The sequence below is a fragment of the Pholis gunnellus genome, assembly GCF_910591455.1.
Source record: "Pholis gunnellus genome assembly, chromosome: 5".
Lineage (NCBI taxonomy): Eukaryota > Metazoa > Chordata > Actinopteri > Perciformes > Pholidae > Pholis > Pholis gunnellus.
The window spans coordinates 20,608,103-20,625,080 of NC_136531.1; the positions used below are offsets into that span (position 1 = coordinate 20,608,103).

At 43.4% G+C, this 16,978-nt stretch overlaps 2 protein-coding genes across 2 annotated transcripts; both read left to right on the forward strand.

The window, feature by feature from the left end:
• Nucleotides 1–520: 520 nt before the first annotated feature.
• Nucleotides 521–4,264, forward strand: polg2 (polymerase (DNA directed), gamma 2, accessory subunit; the record flags this gene model as incomplete). Its single annotated transcript, XM_079160232.1, has 8 exons — nucleotides 521–1,004; nucleotides 1,475–1,580; nucleotides 2,138–2,243; nucleotides 2,700–2,885; nucleotides 3,261–3,398; nucleotides 3,519–3,599; nucleotides 3,814–3,914; nucleotides 4,009–4,264. 8 exons carry the CDS (start codon nucleotides 521–523, stop codon nucleotides 4,172–4,174), a joined length of 1,368 nt encoding a protein of 455 aa, XP_079016358.1. The 3' UTR covers nucleotides 4,175–4,264.
• Nucleotides 4,265–5,080: 816 nt separating this feature from the next.
• srp68 (signal recognition particle 68) lies at nucleotides 5,081–15,910 on the forward strand. The gene is made up of 16 exons (XM_079158993.1): nucleotides 5,081–5,200; nucleotides 5,672–5,738; nucleotides 6,272–6,385; nucleotides 6,621–6,816; nucleotides 7,066–7,148; nucleotides 7,267–7,376; nucleotides 7,576–7,655; nucleotides 7,947–8,087; nucleotides 11,412–11,510; nucleotides 11,676–11,740; nucleotides 12,035–12,188; nucleotides 12,527–12,621; nucleotides 12,737–12,866; nucleotides 13,074–13,149; nucleotides 13,280–13,332; nucleotides 14,158–15,910. Exons 1-16 carry the CDS (start codon nucleotides 5,113–5,115, stop codon nucleotides 14,383–14,385), a joined length of 1,779 nt encoding a protein of 592 aa, XP_079015119.1. The 5' UTR covers nucleotides 5,081–5,112; the 3' UTR covers nucleotides 14,386–15,910.
• The last annotated feature ends 1,068 nt before the right edge of the window (nucleotides 15,911–16,978 follow it).

Genomic DNA, 16,978 nt, shown 5'->3' on the forward strand with positions numbered 1-16,978 from the left:
CAGCGACTGTATCTAAGTTTGGTTGTTTCAGAATTACGCTGAATGCATCACGTTGCCATAACACCTGACTGAAGCATTTGTAACCCGGATGTAAAGATATCACTTCCGGGTCGTATATCACATGTAACTCCTGTGAATTCAAACGTTGTCCACCGGCCATTATCATTGAACATTAACTGTGTGACAAACCTAGTGATAAAGTGCCAGGCGAGTGCATTATGTGTTAAATCTACCAGCAGTTACGTAATGTAGCATTAATACCGTGAACTAGTGGCAGTATGCGACCAACGCTCAACAGGCAGATGATGAAGTCACCTCTCACTGAGCTCGTGTTTTTGTGTTCAACAGAAACAGTTAACTCTATTTTTTCTTCAAGCGACATTACCTGCTCGATGAATGCCTAGCTAGCACTTTAACTGTTTATTTGACATTAGCATTTAGGGTTCACTTGGACTTTACTCATGAGGAGTCATCACTTCAATAGACAATCTTTGGCTGTACTTCTCACAAACTTCTCGTCATGTTATCTTGCTGTGTCAGAAACGTCCTATGCACATTAAAACCCCCGCCATGCAGTGCAACACTGGCTCTGCAACACTCCCGGAGACACTGCAGCACGTCGTCAAGTGAGGACTTGGATCGGGTCAGCACGTTGCTGCAGCTCTGTGTGGACAGACACTATGTCTCACCCGGTCAGACTAACACAGAGCTGTTCCAGCGGGGCATGAGCTGCGTCTATGGGCCTCTGGGCATGGAGCTGAGGAGAAACCTGCTGGCGCAGTGGTGGCACTCTGTGACCAGCTCCTCGGCTCAGGTGTTTGGGATAAACACACTGAGCAGCAGCAAGGACGCAGCAGCAGATGGACGGGGTCAGCTGAGGATTGTTGAGTCTGACTATTTAAAACACATTCTTGAACAGCAAGAACTGAGCAAGGAGCAGCTCATCCAGGAGGTGCAGGCGCTCATTCAGAGGTCCCCCTCTCTGAGGACAGACTTTCTACAAGGTAGAGTGCTGCATATTCCAGAGGGACTCACTGTTTGATTGTTGTGACATACTTGCACTATACTGTATGATGATTATACATAGACCACCACCACCTTTGGTTCAGAAAACAACAATGGTGAAACAGTCAAATTATGAATAATTGGTAGTTTTAAGGGACTTTCTTGGCCTTGGTTGAGTCTGTCCTAGTTCAATCTCCACCTATCAAATTTATTTAGGTTAAGGGTCATATTGGTTAAGATTTTCTGGGTACTTGGGTTTGTACCCATCATCATCTTAGATGATGTCGGTCTGTAAACCACTGCTTAGAACCAAATATTGTAGAGGGACGAAAGGATAGCACATCTCTCTTTGGAACCTATCCTCAACTTGTAACAAAACAGTCAACGGTCACCTAATTACCTTCTGTTGGATTAAATTAGAATTAATCGTATGCACAATTAACAGCTATTAAGTCTTGTTTGTTGTCAGGTGCGTTGGAGCAATGTGTCCCCTCGTTGGAGCTGGTGAACAAGAAGCTACCCTTTGGCCTGGCTGAGTCTGGTCTGTGTTTCCAGCCCTCAGATGGCTCTGGTTGGTGAGGCTTCATCTACTGGCCGTCCATCCGCATGTGTAGACACACACTTATTCTCTCACTACAGGAACTTGCGCAAATACATTTTGCTCCTTCGTACTCAATGTTGCTTAGTGATTTTATGTTAATACCACCTGTGTGTGTATTTGGCCACAATAATCAAGTAGTCTGTGTCTTCACTGGCAAAATAAAAAGCTTTTCAACCCACTCCTCTTGGGATGCTAGCAATATGCTCAACTCACTGACTGCTAATCCTATTAAAAGGTCCATCAATACGAACATGTATTATATGTATTCATATTACAGACTCTTATTTTATTATTTTTTGTGGCCATTTTGATGGATATGAATGATATCAATAACTGTTTGCATTTAAGTTGTTGTACACTGTTCATTATTTAACCACTAGAGGGCGAGCTGGCCCCATTTTTCTGAGATGGTAGACATTTGTGCGTTGTATTTCATGACAAATTAGTGCTATTTAAATATAGTAAACGAGAAAAAAAAAGAAAATGTGTAGTGCTACTGTAATTATAATGTAATGGTTCTGTTTCTGCCAGCCCAGCTGAGGTGACCCAGACGTCTCTGGTGTGGTTCTGCCCTCCTCGGACCTCTTCCCACTGGCTGGATCACTGGGCCAGGCAGAGACTGAAGTGGTGGAGGAAAGTGAGTATTGTTAAATAAGAGGAAGTATTTCAGAGCACTGGATGTAAGCTGAACAGATCCCCATCATCACTCAGATACACACACAGCTTTCACATGGTGAAAACAGTCTGTAGAAAATATTATAACCATTATAACCACAAGGTGGTTTCACAGCGCAGTTCTTGCATGTATTGTGCAGCGCTAACTGGAGCACAAAAGGGGTTGTTTTCCTGTTTTCATGGGCTATTTACATTAAATGAGCAGTCTAATCTTATGACTTCCCATCATTGATACTTATTTCTATTACTTGAAGATACACTCCCTGATATTCCTGGAGGGCCCAAACACAACATTTCTCACCACAGGGCGACTAGATAGGAGGAGATTTGGGTCGAAGTCGAGCAGTGTATCTTTAAAGTATTACCACATTAACATAACTTCCGTTGCATGAAATCAGGCCAACCCATGTCATTCCAGTTCGCCCGGTCTCCGTCAGACTTCAGCAGTAGTGACGTCCCAGTGGAGGAACTCGAGGGGGCGGCGTCTCGCGGTGTGAGGATCATCTACAGCTTCCCGTGGGGACAGGAGCCCCTGGAGACGCTGTGGAGCAGAGGACACGCCGAGCTGCTGCAGACACACAAAGGAGTCCGTTCCAAACTACAGGTCAGTCTGCTTGTCTTCATGTGGATACTGTCTTTTTTTTTTTTTTCTTTGCATACTCGCTATGTCTGCATTCAGTTTCTTACCCCGTCAGGCTGCCATTGCCAAAAAGTCACATAGAAGGTGTAGAAGCTAGCAGTCAGCAAAACCGGTTCCCCAAATGATGTGTCCCTCACAATGAAATCAGAAATTTCCCTGATAGGCCTTTTTTCACAGAAGACATTTTGACAAGTCAGGAAAGGCAAAAGGCGTAAACGATGAAAGGAATGAGTAGATGAAGCCGTTGATGTTTCAAAGATCATATACACAAGCACCTATTCACTGCTGTTGTTGCCTTTCTTCATGGTGACCACACGCAGTTTCTAAACACAATTTCAGTTTCGAGATGGTCGTAAGTCGGTTCCTCACGTCGTCTCGGTAAGCGGGAACATGGACCGCGGTGTGAAGGCCTTTCTGTCCAACTCACTCCAGCAGCTCAATAAACAAGACGGCAAGCAGAAGCTGCTGAGGAGAAAGGTGACGACCCACGTGTTAAACACGATGATATACTGTTATTCCACTGTCTCGCTTGACCCTTGCCCACTCTTTTGTGATGTGATCATTTTGTCACTAGTTGTGGTTCGCTGTTGATTTCAGGTCCTGAAGCTGCACCCAGTGTTGGCTCCGGTCAAAGTGGCTTTAGACATCGGCAGGGGAGCCACTATGGAGCTGAGGCAGGTAAGAAACACATCTGTTGACAGTAAACAACAATGATTAATTGATTTTTTAAAATCTTGATTAAATCTGTGAATACATATGTAAAAAGTGAGTCATGTGCTGTGTGAAAAGGATCTTTCAAGTGACAGAAGTGATAGAATCCGCACCAAATTAATTTAGTTGACGGTTTCGGCGATAGTGACAGTCGATTAAAGAGCATTTGATTGTTTTGTAGGTTTGTGACGGGCTGCTGCAGGAGTTTATGGAGGCTAAGATCCCCGCGTGGCCTGGGTATCTCGAAACTCTGCCAACGTCAATGGAGCAGCTGAACGCAAAGTAAAGTGCAATTCAGTGTCGCAAAGTTCCTCATTAGGAGCGAATCATCTCTCGCTGTGGACTGACCGTGTGTCTCTGTGTCGATGGGTTGTAGGTATGACGAGATGGGAGTGCTGTTCACTGTGGTGATCAGTGAGAACACGCTGGAGAGCGGCCTCCTCCAAGTGCGCAGCAGAGACACCACCATCAGAGAGACCAAGCACATCTCTGAGATCAAGAACTTTCTCTCCAGATACATTTCTGCTGCCGACAACATCTGAATGGACTTTTTGTTTAGGCAACTAAAAGGAAAAGTCTAAATAGTTTTTCATTGGGTATGACTTGAGGACTTCCACTCACCCTACAGTCTCCCTCAGTACTACCAAGGCGCAGTGCATGTCTCACTCTCTGAAATCAACAGGGTGGTATTTACATGATTGGAGGAGGATTGGGATCAGTGTTTGCTCAGGTTTCTGTCTCACTCTCTATTCAAATATACAGTGTCTCTTAAATATTATATTTTTTTGTTTTTGTCGGTTTGTTATTGTCCTTGTACTCCGTGTTAGTTGTCGTACATTAGTTTATTATTAATATTCAACTTGTGAATCAATGCTTCTCTTGAGGTTCAAAGATCATTCTTGACCCTGGAAAACAATCTCCCCTCAAAGTCCATTTTGTAGCTGTTCATGAGCTTTCAATCATATTACATGATCTTCATCATATTTCACATATATCTATAAACTCTATGCAACAGGGACTTTGAATGAATAATAATCATCTATAGTCACACCAGACAGATAGTCCATCATATGTATAATGCTGAATTGTGGGTTATTTCATAATTACTTTCTCTTGAGTTCCTCTTTTGCTGTATTCTGTTATGACCGAGTTTTACGTCATTATAGATGATATGCTGCTTATCTGTGATATGTAATATATTGAAGATGTTGTTATATTTCAGTAGCAGCCGTTAATGTATATGCGTCAATCAAAAATGATGTACTTCTTAATGGGAGCTATGGCGATTATTTTCCTGTGGAGGCAACACTGCACAGTTTAGTGCCAGTAACACGCGCTATGGTCTGACTGGGACACAGGCACATCCGCTAAATCTCGCGAGGTTTGGCGGTAGCTTCGCCCCTCCCTTAGCCGTCATTGGTCGCTAGTCCTACAGCTTACTGAGCATGTGTATGCGCCGCTTAGCTGTTAGCATTTAGAAATGGCCTCAGACAAGCAAAACGACGCTAAATTGTCCTCCACGGATGAAAACAAAGGAAAGTCATCGGATGGAGGACTTGGACTCGAAAGTATCCTTCACAGCACCAGACGTGCAGCGGCGGTTTTGTTTTTGCTGCAGTTTATCTGTGTCGGGCTCAGAAGCCTCGGGTAGCTCGCTAGCTAGCTCTGTTATAGTATAACGTTAGCTCGCGTAATTAGGCTACGTGTCATACTGAAGCAGACTGTCAGTGGCTCTGCTGAGAAGCAGATTTATTTGTCTCGTCTCAAACTTTGTTTTACAAGTCAAATGATGGTAAATAAACCAAGCATGTCAGTAAGCGTGTGCTGCCATAGACGTGTTCACTTGTAACCTCTTGAGTTTCAGTAGCAGCTAACTTACGTTGCCTTTTCTGCAACATATCACAGCACCACAGTCACACTTTCTGGGTGTGTAAGTCCAGTGCTAGCATGGCTGACATACTGATACTTTAATATGAATGACAAATTGACTACCGTGTGTGATGATAAAGAGAAGGTTGTCCCTTAACATTGATTCGCAGTTTTGCAAATAATCAAGGAGTCCCAGCAGCAGCATGGTCTCAGGCACGGAGACTACCAGAGATACCGGTGAGCTGTGCCCAGTCATACATCCCCCATAATACTGCATTAATCGTATCTGTGTGGACGTCTGTGGTGAACTGTCGAGTATTGTGTTGCTTTTCACAGAGTGGTGCGCAGGTTGTTCATGATCACAAGCCCTTCGTTGGCCACATCTGTTAACTTTTTTTATATAAACAGATGTTCAACTTCTATTAGTGACATTTTGTTCTCTTAATTACTGTTTTTATTCTGGAGACCAAATCCTTGTTTTCTGCACTGCGAATAAACTGTTTGCATGGAAACCTCTGCTACCATATGGCTCACGTGAGACTGGTGTACAAATGTCTCTTAACACTCATTTAATCAACCACACTTGTGCAATCTGCAGTCTAATACACATATTCTATTGTCACTACTTTTAGCTCAAAGTGGCTAAATTATTAAATCGAGAAAAAAAATACCAAATCTTCCTCGATTTAGGATATTTTTTGGAAATGTACTGTACTCGTATGTGTTATTAATTGAATGTAATGTAAACATCTTTGTGTATCTGTGTGCAGGGGTTACTGCTCCCGTAGACTGCGTCGCCTGCGCAAGACTCTTGGTTTCAGGATGGGCAACCGACACAAGTTCATTGGGAAGAAAATAACTGTCGAAATGCTTTCTGACAGCAGGTGAGGAATGGAAAGTCTGACCTTCATGTGCAGTTAACTGCCTGGTATACAGTAAATATAGGTTAGACATACAAACCCTGTTTGATGCAGGACAGTGATTGCAGCCGAGGGAAGGTTATCTAGCTAACAGTGAAAGCATGTTTGTTTCCAAGATAAATTGCTGAATGTCGACTTCGGATATAAATTGTGAAAATGTGCGTCCAAGGAACTGATGCACGGACCTTCCCTTCTCCAGGTATCTGTTGCTGGTTTTGATGGAGGCCGAGCGTGCGTGGAGTTACGCCATGCAGCTGAAGCAGGAGGCTAACACGGAGCCACGCAAGCGCTTCCACCTGCTGGCACGACTACGCAAGGCTGCCAAGCACAGCGAGAAACTGGAGAAGCTCTGCGAGAGCCCGCGCGTTGACGCCAAGACCAAACTTGAGGCGCAGGTACACAGTACAGAGTCGCCTTCAACCTGCTTTAAGGGACACAGCTCAGGTGTAAAGGATAAGGGGCATGCGTGTGCTGTGAGATCACAGGCCCTCAACTGTCCAAAAGTGCTTTCAACTTGCGTCGCATCGCCCTTCACCTCTATACCTGATTTTGATGGTTTCTATGTTTGAAACAAAATTACTAACATTGTTGATACATAGAATTTATCATTTGAAATGAATAACGGCTTGTGTATTTCATTTCAGGCCTATACTGCATACCTGACTGGTATGGTGGAGTTTGAACTGCAGGAGTGGAAGCTCGCCATGGAGGCCTTCAACAAGTGCAAGTGAGTTTTAACGGCGCTGCAGTTTCTTAATACTTTGGTAGAATAGGTGTCTGTGTGTCATGTTTGAATCTTTATGCCTTTTGGGAATTTCTAAACAACCCCATTTTGCTCTTGTCAGGACCATCTATGAGAAGCTGGCCAGTGCTTTCACAGAGGAGCTGGCAGTTCTGTATCGCCAGCGTGTGGACGAGATATCGCCCAACATCCGCTACTGTGCTTACAACATCGGTGAGTAACGCACAAGCACACGTACGGGGAAAACCGATCCCTCTCAACATAAGTGATGCCCGTCCTAGACTTTCATTAGGAATCCAGAGACATAGTTCCATGTCCCTAAGTTCATATCACTCTCCTCTCCAACACGCACGCACTCACACACACACACACACACCGTGTAACTGGATCTTATTTTTCTATCTGATTGCAGGTGACCAGAACGCCATCAATGACTTGATGCAGATGAGACTGACTGGAGGAGGAGGAGGCATGATGGCTGAGAAACTAGAGGTGAACAAACAGGAGTTGAACATTAGTTTATGTTCTTGTATCATCGGTCATCTTTCATATATCGGTGATGCCTAATATCATGTCAAGGTCCAGCCAACACACACATTTGCTCCTCAACTTTATTCTCAATAAAAAACAGCTGAGCAAATTTGTGTGCATATATATCTATATATTTTAAACAAGATTGACTATTCAGTGATGAAATCCTAAGACGTCTTAGCTCCTTTGGAACAGATAATCTTATGTTTTTATAAAAACGTTTCATAAATTTGTTTTTTTACTTCTCCTCAGGCCCTGATCACTCAGGCAAGAACCAAGCAGGCAGCCACCATGAGCGAGGTGGAGTGGCGAGGGCGGACGGTGCCCGTCAAGATCGACAAGGCCCGCATCTTCCTGTTGGGTCTGGCAGACAATGAAGCCGCTATCGCTCAGGTCAGTATATTTAGTTCCTGCTTTGTAGGGGGATCAAAACAAACTGCCCGGCACTCGATGTGAAGCCGTTGCTGTTAGCAGCTCTTAATATCCTCACATGCCAGCGCTTAACAATACATTCTTAAAGTGTTCCTGTGGTCTAAAGCCCAAATGATTCGAGGGTACGTGTGATGTAAATTGTCCACATGCTTCTCAAAATATACGACTGTGGACCATACACGTCAGAAAACATGAGACCGGAATCGATCGCTACGTTTTGTCAAGAATTAGCTTTATTCTAACTTAGCCGTGTTGGTAGGATGGCTCAGTATTTGTTGGTGTGTTGATTCTTCCTTCGGCAGACTAATGACCGCTGATATGGTTTAACTTGTAGAAGTGCTGCTGATTTCTTTTTTTTTTTTTACATAGCTGCCAGTAAAGGTTTTTTTGGGGAGGAGTGAGCAGTTTGTCCCTTTTTTGTTTCCCGTCTGTTGGGTACTTGTTTGGGGCTTTGTGGTGGGTTTTACTTGGAGTGTGTTGGCGTCAGTTTTGGGGAGGAGTGCCTCTTTCCCTGTTAGGCTTGGCAGCGGGTTCACCTGTGGGATTGTGGGAAGAGCTCTTCACTTGGGAGCATCTCTGTGGCTTTGAGAGGGTGGCTAGCTTCTCTTTTATTAATTATTATTATTAAATAACAGCAACCCAATTAAAGTGTATGAAACTAATTTACAGGTTCTATAAAATGTATGAAGTGAATAAGAATTGTTAAAAAATAAAATAAAAAACACTTCTCTGAAATAAGCTTGCAACTACTTTGAACTCCCTCAAATAATCGCTATAGAAAAGTCTCAAAATGGGCGTACGGCCTATGTTTTAGCAGAACACAGTCCGCGTAGTTCCTAAAACTCTCAGTAGGTGGCCCTCTCCTCTTTACGGTCTCTCGGGTCACCTCACGGCCACCTCAGCTCATTTCTCATGTGTCCTTATGCCTGAAGGCTCAGCACACCCTGCAGACATACCTGTCACACCCACATCCACTCAGGTCTGTGGCATGCAGCCTCTCTCATTGCACGACTGCATTCTGTGCATTTCAGCCCACACATGAATTCAGGGCGACACCCAGCAGGTCTCTGTGGACCGATTGGTATCATCATCTCTCAACACCTTCAGTTTCAAATGGGCCCTTTTGGGACTCAACTGTAGCGCTGCAGTCCATTGGTAAGCCAATAGTGGTTGTAACTGAACGTGTGGGAAGCTGCTTTGAAGCTGAATTATTGCAGTTTTTATTTTTATCATTTACATTATAAAATAAAGTCCTCAACTGTCTTTAAGTGACGGAATGAATGTTGTAAAATTCGCAAGTCTTGGGGGCCATTTGTCCCATATTGCTCAATGGAAAGTCGAGAGTAATTCACACAAACGACTGGGGACAGGAAACACCATATTGGGCCATACGTCCTAGTGGAAGAGCTCCGTCCACTCCTCCCTACTCTAATCGGTCTATCCGTCCAGCCCCCCCGCTGAACAAGAGAGGATGCTCGACGGGTTGAGCCGGTCATGCTAGGCGTTGCCAGGGTGTTGGCATGAGTGAGTTGCACTAAATAAGATCAGCCTCCTGGGTGGATGAGAGCAGCCGTACGACCCGTCTATAATCACTGCGAGGAATTTTCTCGTAACATTCTTCAACTGTGTTACTTCCTTGTTTTTTTAAGGTGAATAACAGTAATGTCATCCCTAAAGGTGTTTACCTGAGTTTGAGTAATAAAAAAAGATACTGTATCCACATTTACACTAAACCAACATGGCCTTTTTTCTTTAAATATGAACACATGTCCTGTAGACGTGGGAGACTATCGTAGAGTAACACGGGCCTGTTGTATACAAGTGTGTCGATGAAAGGACGGTGAGGTGAAGAACAATCCTGTCACTCGCAAATATTTTAACCCTGAAACTCCAGAGTGAGATGACTGCAGATGAGTTATATGCAGGAATGTACCGGCGGCCTGCCGGGCCACATACCTGTGCCTTTCCCCCAGTTTGCCACAGTCACATCCCTGCTGAAACTGTTGCTCTTTGCATCAAACCACCACGACTTCTAAACGGATGAAATAGTTGCGTTCGCATGCTTAACTTTTTTTATATATTTTTTTTTCCCGCAGGTGTCGTTTAAGAGCGTGTCTGAGTTCATATATTGAAGCTAATGTGTCAACATAATTAATCCTTGAGTTTGTTTATTCTTTTTCATTTTTAAGATGTTATTGGTGCAACCACTCAGAATAGAGGCGAAGTCCCGCCCCTTTCTGTGGACCACCACGGGCCCTTATTTCAGAAAAACAATATGTACAGTAGTCCACGACAAGAGAAATCATTTTTTGATCTCGTATGAAGTGATCCATGAGTTATGCATATGATGTTTGTCAATTTAAAAGATAATTTTTGAGGTCTAAGAGTGTGAAAATATTAACGAAGACTACACACCTAAAAGTCGTGTTAGTGACGTTTTTCGCTGAAGCTAAGATGGCCGTGTGTTTCGTAACGAGATTTACTTGTGCAAAAAACGGGTCTTGCGCGTTCATTCGCTTCCCTGCTGATAAAGAGTCGCAAAACATTTCAAGTAAGGCAACACATTTGTGCGTGGAGCATAGCTAAGTTACCTAGCTAGCTGGTGGGACTTGTACCGTGCGAGGTCGAGAGATGTTGTTCACACAAAACTAAGATATTCTACGACAAACTGCGACTGTCTTGACGTGCAAAATTTGATTTTAACTTGGCAAACATGTAAATCATGCCACAAGTCAAACAGGATAAAAAAATATTACCATTGAACATATTTGTTTTCTGAAATAAGGTCCCATGGGGGACGCTGGAACGGGCGGGACTTCGCCTCTCTATAGGGGATCACATTTGACCCGTTCCTTTCTACGGGCTACAGTTCAGTTTGCTGTCGAGTTGTTTCATGATTTATTTTTCTAACTTAAATCTTTCTGCACCTTTTTGTCATTTCACTGTAACAGAATTGCACCAAGGCTACATATACGTTGGAGATTAACTAATCAGATCTGGTCGATCAATATCAATGCTGATACCCACCTCGCATAACAAGGACTGTATCAGCCAGGAATGAACAAATTTAACCATTTCATTTAGTTTTCTGGTTTGCTGTAGTGATCTAATGTTACTAGTCTCACTTATAGCACACCAGCATTTTCTACATGTGTTTTTATAATAAATTCATTTAAACGTATGTGAAGGCAATATTATTATTTTACTAAGAAACGGGGAAGTGTTGACATAAATCAAAGCCACTATGTTCCACGATAGATCTTAATTATCGTTTGTGTTGTGCAGACGGCCAACGAGGAGACCAAGGAGCATCTTTATGAGACCCTGCTGGCCGAGTGCAGAGACACCATCCAGGCTGTGAGAGAGGAGCTCAAGAGTGAGGCGGTAAGATACTGCAGGTTAAAGAGTTGGAGAGGGATGTTTGTATTTTTGACCTAGATTTTGCCAACGGTTACATCATTAGTTTAATTTACAGCTTACTAGCTAAGTTAAGACCTAAGAAAAACAAGAATGGGAGAAACGTTCAAATCGTATTGCTTGTCTTTGTAGAAGCAGCGAGAGAGGGGCTCTGACGGTGACAGCAACAAGGTGTCCAACCTGCAGTTCCTGCACAGGTAAAAGAAACGTGTTCTTGAAACGGTGACGTCATTTGTGCTGAACGGTCCCGGCCCGCTGCATGCAGAATACAGTGTTTGATGCATGTAATGCGAACCCGGAGCTCACAAGCGCGAGTTCCATCCGGAAGCTCTTAATCGTACCCCCGTAGGAGATGTGAATGGAAACATCCAACTTGCCTTTTTATCCAGGCCAAAGCATGAATAATTCTTTCCACCCTCTGATGTTTCTCTCTTGCATTTATCTCCCTAATAATCGAATAATAAATATGCTGTGTTGATCTCCTCTCCCAGTTACCTCACCTACATCAAGCTGTGCACGCTGGTGAAGAGGAACGAGAGCATGGCCCATACTCTGCAGGCCAAACTGAAGGAACCCGAAGCAGACGAGAGCAAGAGAGGGCCCCGTCCACAGGATCTCATCCGCCTCTACGACATCATCCTGCAGGTACATTTCTGCACATTCAATACACCGTGATCTTTTCAATCGGAAGCTTTTGCACGTATTGAGAAGATAGAAAGAAACGTGTTTCTTAGCTCATAGGTCAAAACAAAGGTCACTGCCTTTTAGATACATTAATTGTCCACAACAGCAGCATATAGTTCGGTTAGTATAATACGTTAGACATTTGTTCTCATTTGCCAGTTTCCTGGTTACTGATTTGTTTGATCTGTGTTGTCGACAGAGAGCGGGATGTGTACTTGGTCACTTCCTTTTCAAAGTGTTAGCTCACCTTGTTTCCCCCATCACCTCCCTAACTTTGCTCTGTTCGTCCGTCTCTCAAGAGTCTGGCTGAGCTCTCCACCCTGCAGGGCCTGGAGGATGACCACACCTTCCAGAAGGAGGTGTCCCTCAAGACGCTGGTCTACAAGGCCAACAGGTCAGACCCAGTTCTTGACGTCCTTGAGCCCACAATGTATTGCTCTTATGTCTTTTTGTTGTCACTTTCTAGACATGTGTTGTTCATGTGTTCCTCCCCTCTGAACCCCTCACAGGTGTTTCTTCATAGCTCAGTCGTATGTGCTGGTGAAGAAGTGGAGTGAGGCGTTAGTGCTGTATGAGAGGGTGCTGAAATATGCCAAGGAGGTCCAGTCTAAGACCAAGAGCCTCAACAACAGCCTCAAGGTTGGTCCTCTTAAAAACAATCTCTTAGTTCCAAGCGATTTACTTTACAATCCATCATGAAAAGGTCAGCTTACACGTGTTGACCATAAACACAAGCAAAATAGAAATGAAATAAACTCCACAGAGAAAGATTATGTTGTCAAATAAGTCCCAGTGACCATCTGTACTCTGCCAGAAACGTCCCTGTTGTTATCTGTGTTTCTGCAGGATCTCCCGGACGTTCAGGAGCTCATTGCTGAGGTCAACGCCGAAAAATACTCCCTTCAAGCTGCTGCTATTTTAGGTGAGCGCACCTTTTTGAACTGACAAGTTTTCCACTCATTTTTTTTTATCGTATGAGAACCCATTTAGTCCGGCCTCTTTGTTCGGACTCGTTCTGCGTACAACCCTTCACAAATGTGTTTGTGTTTCAGACACTGATGAGACTGCTGAAGCTCCCTCTCAGCAGCAGGTCAAAGACAACACGGTAAGAGAACAAAATCAAGAGGTATGATAAATATTGTCTTTCATCGTGGAAAGAGGCAAATTCATCATAGAAACTTGGCTTTCGCTGACAAAAGCAAGTCAACTTTAGCCAAGTTCACACTACACGACTTTCAAAGTGGTCAGATCGCTGAACTGTTCACACAACTCACTGTCTGTAATCCTAAAGTCCTAAAGTCGTTGTTTGTTGATGTTGTCGATGGCAGACGTGTTCACAAAACAGCCTGTTTCTACATGTTTATAGCCCGTTTCCTCTGCTGGAGGTGCAACAACAGCTCCGTGTTGCAAATGTAACTCATACAGTTAAGTTCCTATTGTACAGGTGACCACCCCTAGGCCAATAATCCCCTCAATCCCCGTCCCTTGCCCTCATTGGCTGTAGCAGACAGACTCCCAACATTTGAACAGGTCACATGTAGCACTCGGGCGCCGATTTGCCTGTGAGCTGGGGCTTGTTGTTGAGGAGCTCAAACATGTTTGTGAACTAGGCATTAGTTTCAGGTCAGTGATTTGAATTTAACAAAATGAAACCAAAACCATTTAGTTGTCTTCCACAAATGTTAAAGTGAGGGTTTCTGGCACAACTTCAACTACTTCCAAGGTGAATGGGGACAGTCTTAAGAGGGCGAACTCCAGCAGCACTTGTAGTTCTAAGAACCGCTTTATTGTCAGACCAGCGCATTTCAGCAGCAATAAAGTTGTTCTTTATGCTGCGTGTTGCTGGACTTGTGACCTCTTTGATAAATGTTGGGAGTTTTATGCTGGATATCTGAGTTACTGATGGAAGCACTTCTTCTCCTTCACGCAGCCCCTCTGCAACCGTCTGGAGACGTTCCGCCTCGAACCCGCCCTCGTGGGGAAGCAGCCCAACTTGGTCCAGTTCCCTCCCGACTTCCAGCCAATTCCCTGCAAGCCCCTGTTCTTTGACCTTGCTCTCAACCATGTGGCCTTCCCACCCCTGGATGACAAGGTGGAGCAGAAGGGCAAGGGGGGTCTCACCGGCTACATCAAGGGCATCTTTGGCTTTGGCAGCTAAATCAACCCCCCCCCCCGGGCTTTGGATTCAACAGGAGAGCCACAAGGTCCTGAGTTCACCACAAACAAGCAGACTTGGGTCAGTCGTTAATTAGAAAAAATTAAATTACTTTTATGTCTTTTTCTTCTTTTTTGTTGTGCCTAAGTGCAAGATGGGTGGAGTTTGCAGCTCTGAGGAAGTGATCTGATCAATTTCAAGTAGCAATATGACCCAAGCTCACCTGCCACCTCTAGTGAAAACATCAGGCTGCATACGGGCTCCCTCTTTACTTTGAGCTATGGAGTCTGTGTCTTTCAGGTTTTACAGGGTACCATGTCTGTAGCTACAGCCAAGTCGTCAATCTCACAATCCCGTCAGAGCAAACGAAGCCACTTGGGCATCATTAGTAGTGTTTTTTTTCTTTTCCATTGTCATGTAAGCGCCTTCATGTAATTACGTCCGCTTTTTTTCTTTTTGTGAGAGCTTTTCAGCATCTGTTTTTTAACAGCGTGCAGTTTTGTTATTGCAGCTACTTTAATTATAAAAAACAAAGTAGTGCTTATCAAACACCATAAATATTCTGTGAAATGGAGTTCAACAAACTGAAGCTGTTTTATCAATCATCATGGTTTTCAGAAGACTTCGGCTGCGATCCAATTCGTCCCTCCACCGCTGCTTTGGTTTCTCCTGCTTTTGACTGTGCATTCATTTTTTTTATTTGTCAACTACAACCTATACGGGTCATAATGTATATGTTGTCCTGTATTACATTAGGCACCAAAAGTGCCGTCGTGTTAGAGAAGCTTTCGACTGCTTCAACCCGTCTAGATGGAGGCACAAGTCGCAATTTTTAACACCCCTCACTGTCGCGTTTTCTACCAAAGGGCCTGCTCGCTGATGACCGTACGATACCAGTGCAGCTCTTCAGACTGGAATCAATCCATGTTATGTCTTTTTTTTTTTTTTTATTTAGCCTTTTTTATTTGCATTTCATCAGAATCGATGTCGTAGCAGAGTAGTCGACATTAGTGAATGTAGGGAGTTTTTAGCAGCCTTTCATTCATTCACACAACTACGCCTGTTTGTCATGAGGAGGACTCAAATGTTTTCATCAACAATGACGTGTCTGTGGATATTGTGTAACTATAAAAAGCTTTAGAGGTATATTGTTTGCCCGTCATAATGTCCACATCAAAGCCACTCATGTTCTGTGATCCTTAAGGGACCTTGTTTGCCTGTGATAGCTGGTTAAACATGAGCTAGAGGATTGGTTCAGTGTCGCACTTTCACCCGAACAGTTAACTGTTACGCTTACTCGTTTCTATCAATGTCTTTTGGTTTGAATTTTAGTTTTTCTTTTCTTCAATGTTTTTTTGTTAAATAATCAAGATGGAAGTGCTGGAGTAGTTCCAGCACTTTACCTCGATTTGGCCTGGAAAATAAAGTTGTGATCAATATTTGTTGGAAACATAAGTGGGAAGAGAAATGAACTGATGAAAATGTATGATTTGATCTAATTTTCCAGACCTATGATTAAAATATATTTGCACCAAAGACTGATCTCTTGACTTTCTTTGTTCACTTAGATTCTCTTACTTCCTTGTGATTCAGAGAAGGACCATGATGGAGGAGAAAAAAAAGGGCTTTCAGTGTCTCATGATCTGTGATTTTTGTTAGAATTAATTTAAAATAAATTCACATTTAACAAAGTAAAAACGTCTGAAGGGAGTAAAGAGGTGTGACTGTCCTCTTGTCTCGGGTGTGGGTGTGTTCGTTGGAGTGCGTAGGATGCCTGAGCGGGGTGTGAATGTGTTTAGGTTTACTCTGCGTATCAGCATTTTGATTGAATAATGACTTAGGTGTGTTTGATACTCAAACAGTTATTCAGATTACAGCGTCAAAGTCACAAGTATATTTGATTTCATGAATCGACACACAAGGCATCTCTACCTGAGGACTTATTGCTGCCTGTCATCACTTTTTAACACACGCGCACCTTTGTCACTCCAGGAACACAAACCTGTGCTCTGCTTGGATTGACTGAAGACATTTGATGAGGTGGAGATTAAATGTGTATGCAGGAAAAGAACATATAAGACACAGTATCACTAACAAGTCTTTTTTTACTTAATTTATTCCCATTTATTTTGCTGTTGTAAGATGAAAAGGTGAAAGACCTGGAAGGTAATATTTTCACAGATATGAAAACATTAAAAAAAACAGTTTTACACGCATATACCTTTGTTATGCAGATTGGACAGCACGTGTACTTTTTCCGGAGAAAAAAATGTAAAATGTCTCAAATTCAGTGCAAGCATTAAATCTTTTGTAAGATTGCCTTTTTAAACCAGACAACCATGCTGTTTGTCTGCTGTGTGTAGTTTAGTGACACACCCTCACTGTGTTTCCACCTTTGTTGTTTCCTCTCAGTTGAAATGCTTAGAATGTTTTATGTTGCCATTAACAACGTTAACAATCAAAATGAACTTGAGGTTGTTATTCATCCCCTTTGAATCACAGGTAGCTTTGGCTCTGTGGACGACAACGTCTGTCGGTCGGCTCCACGGAGGGCAACAGCCTCGTTCGGTCGTTCGGTCCTGCGCAGAATAATATC

What these genes read in the sequence shown, in the direction of transcription:
- srp68 (XM_079158993.1), top strand. Translation starts at nt 5,113, where the DNA reads ATGGCCTCAGACAAGCAAAACGACGCTAAATTGTCCTCCACGGATGAA. An exon ending in TGGAGGACTTGGACTCGAAA is followed by an intron (nt 5,201 to 5,671) that starts GTATCCTTCACA and finishes ATTGATTCGCAG; the next exon opens with TTTTGCAAATAATCAAGGAG. An exon ending in CTGGTCTACAAGGCCAACAG is followed by an intron (nt 12,622 to 12,736) that starts GTCAGACCCAGT and finishes AACCCCTCACAG; the next exon opens with GTGTTTCTTCATAGCTCAGT.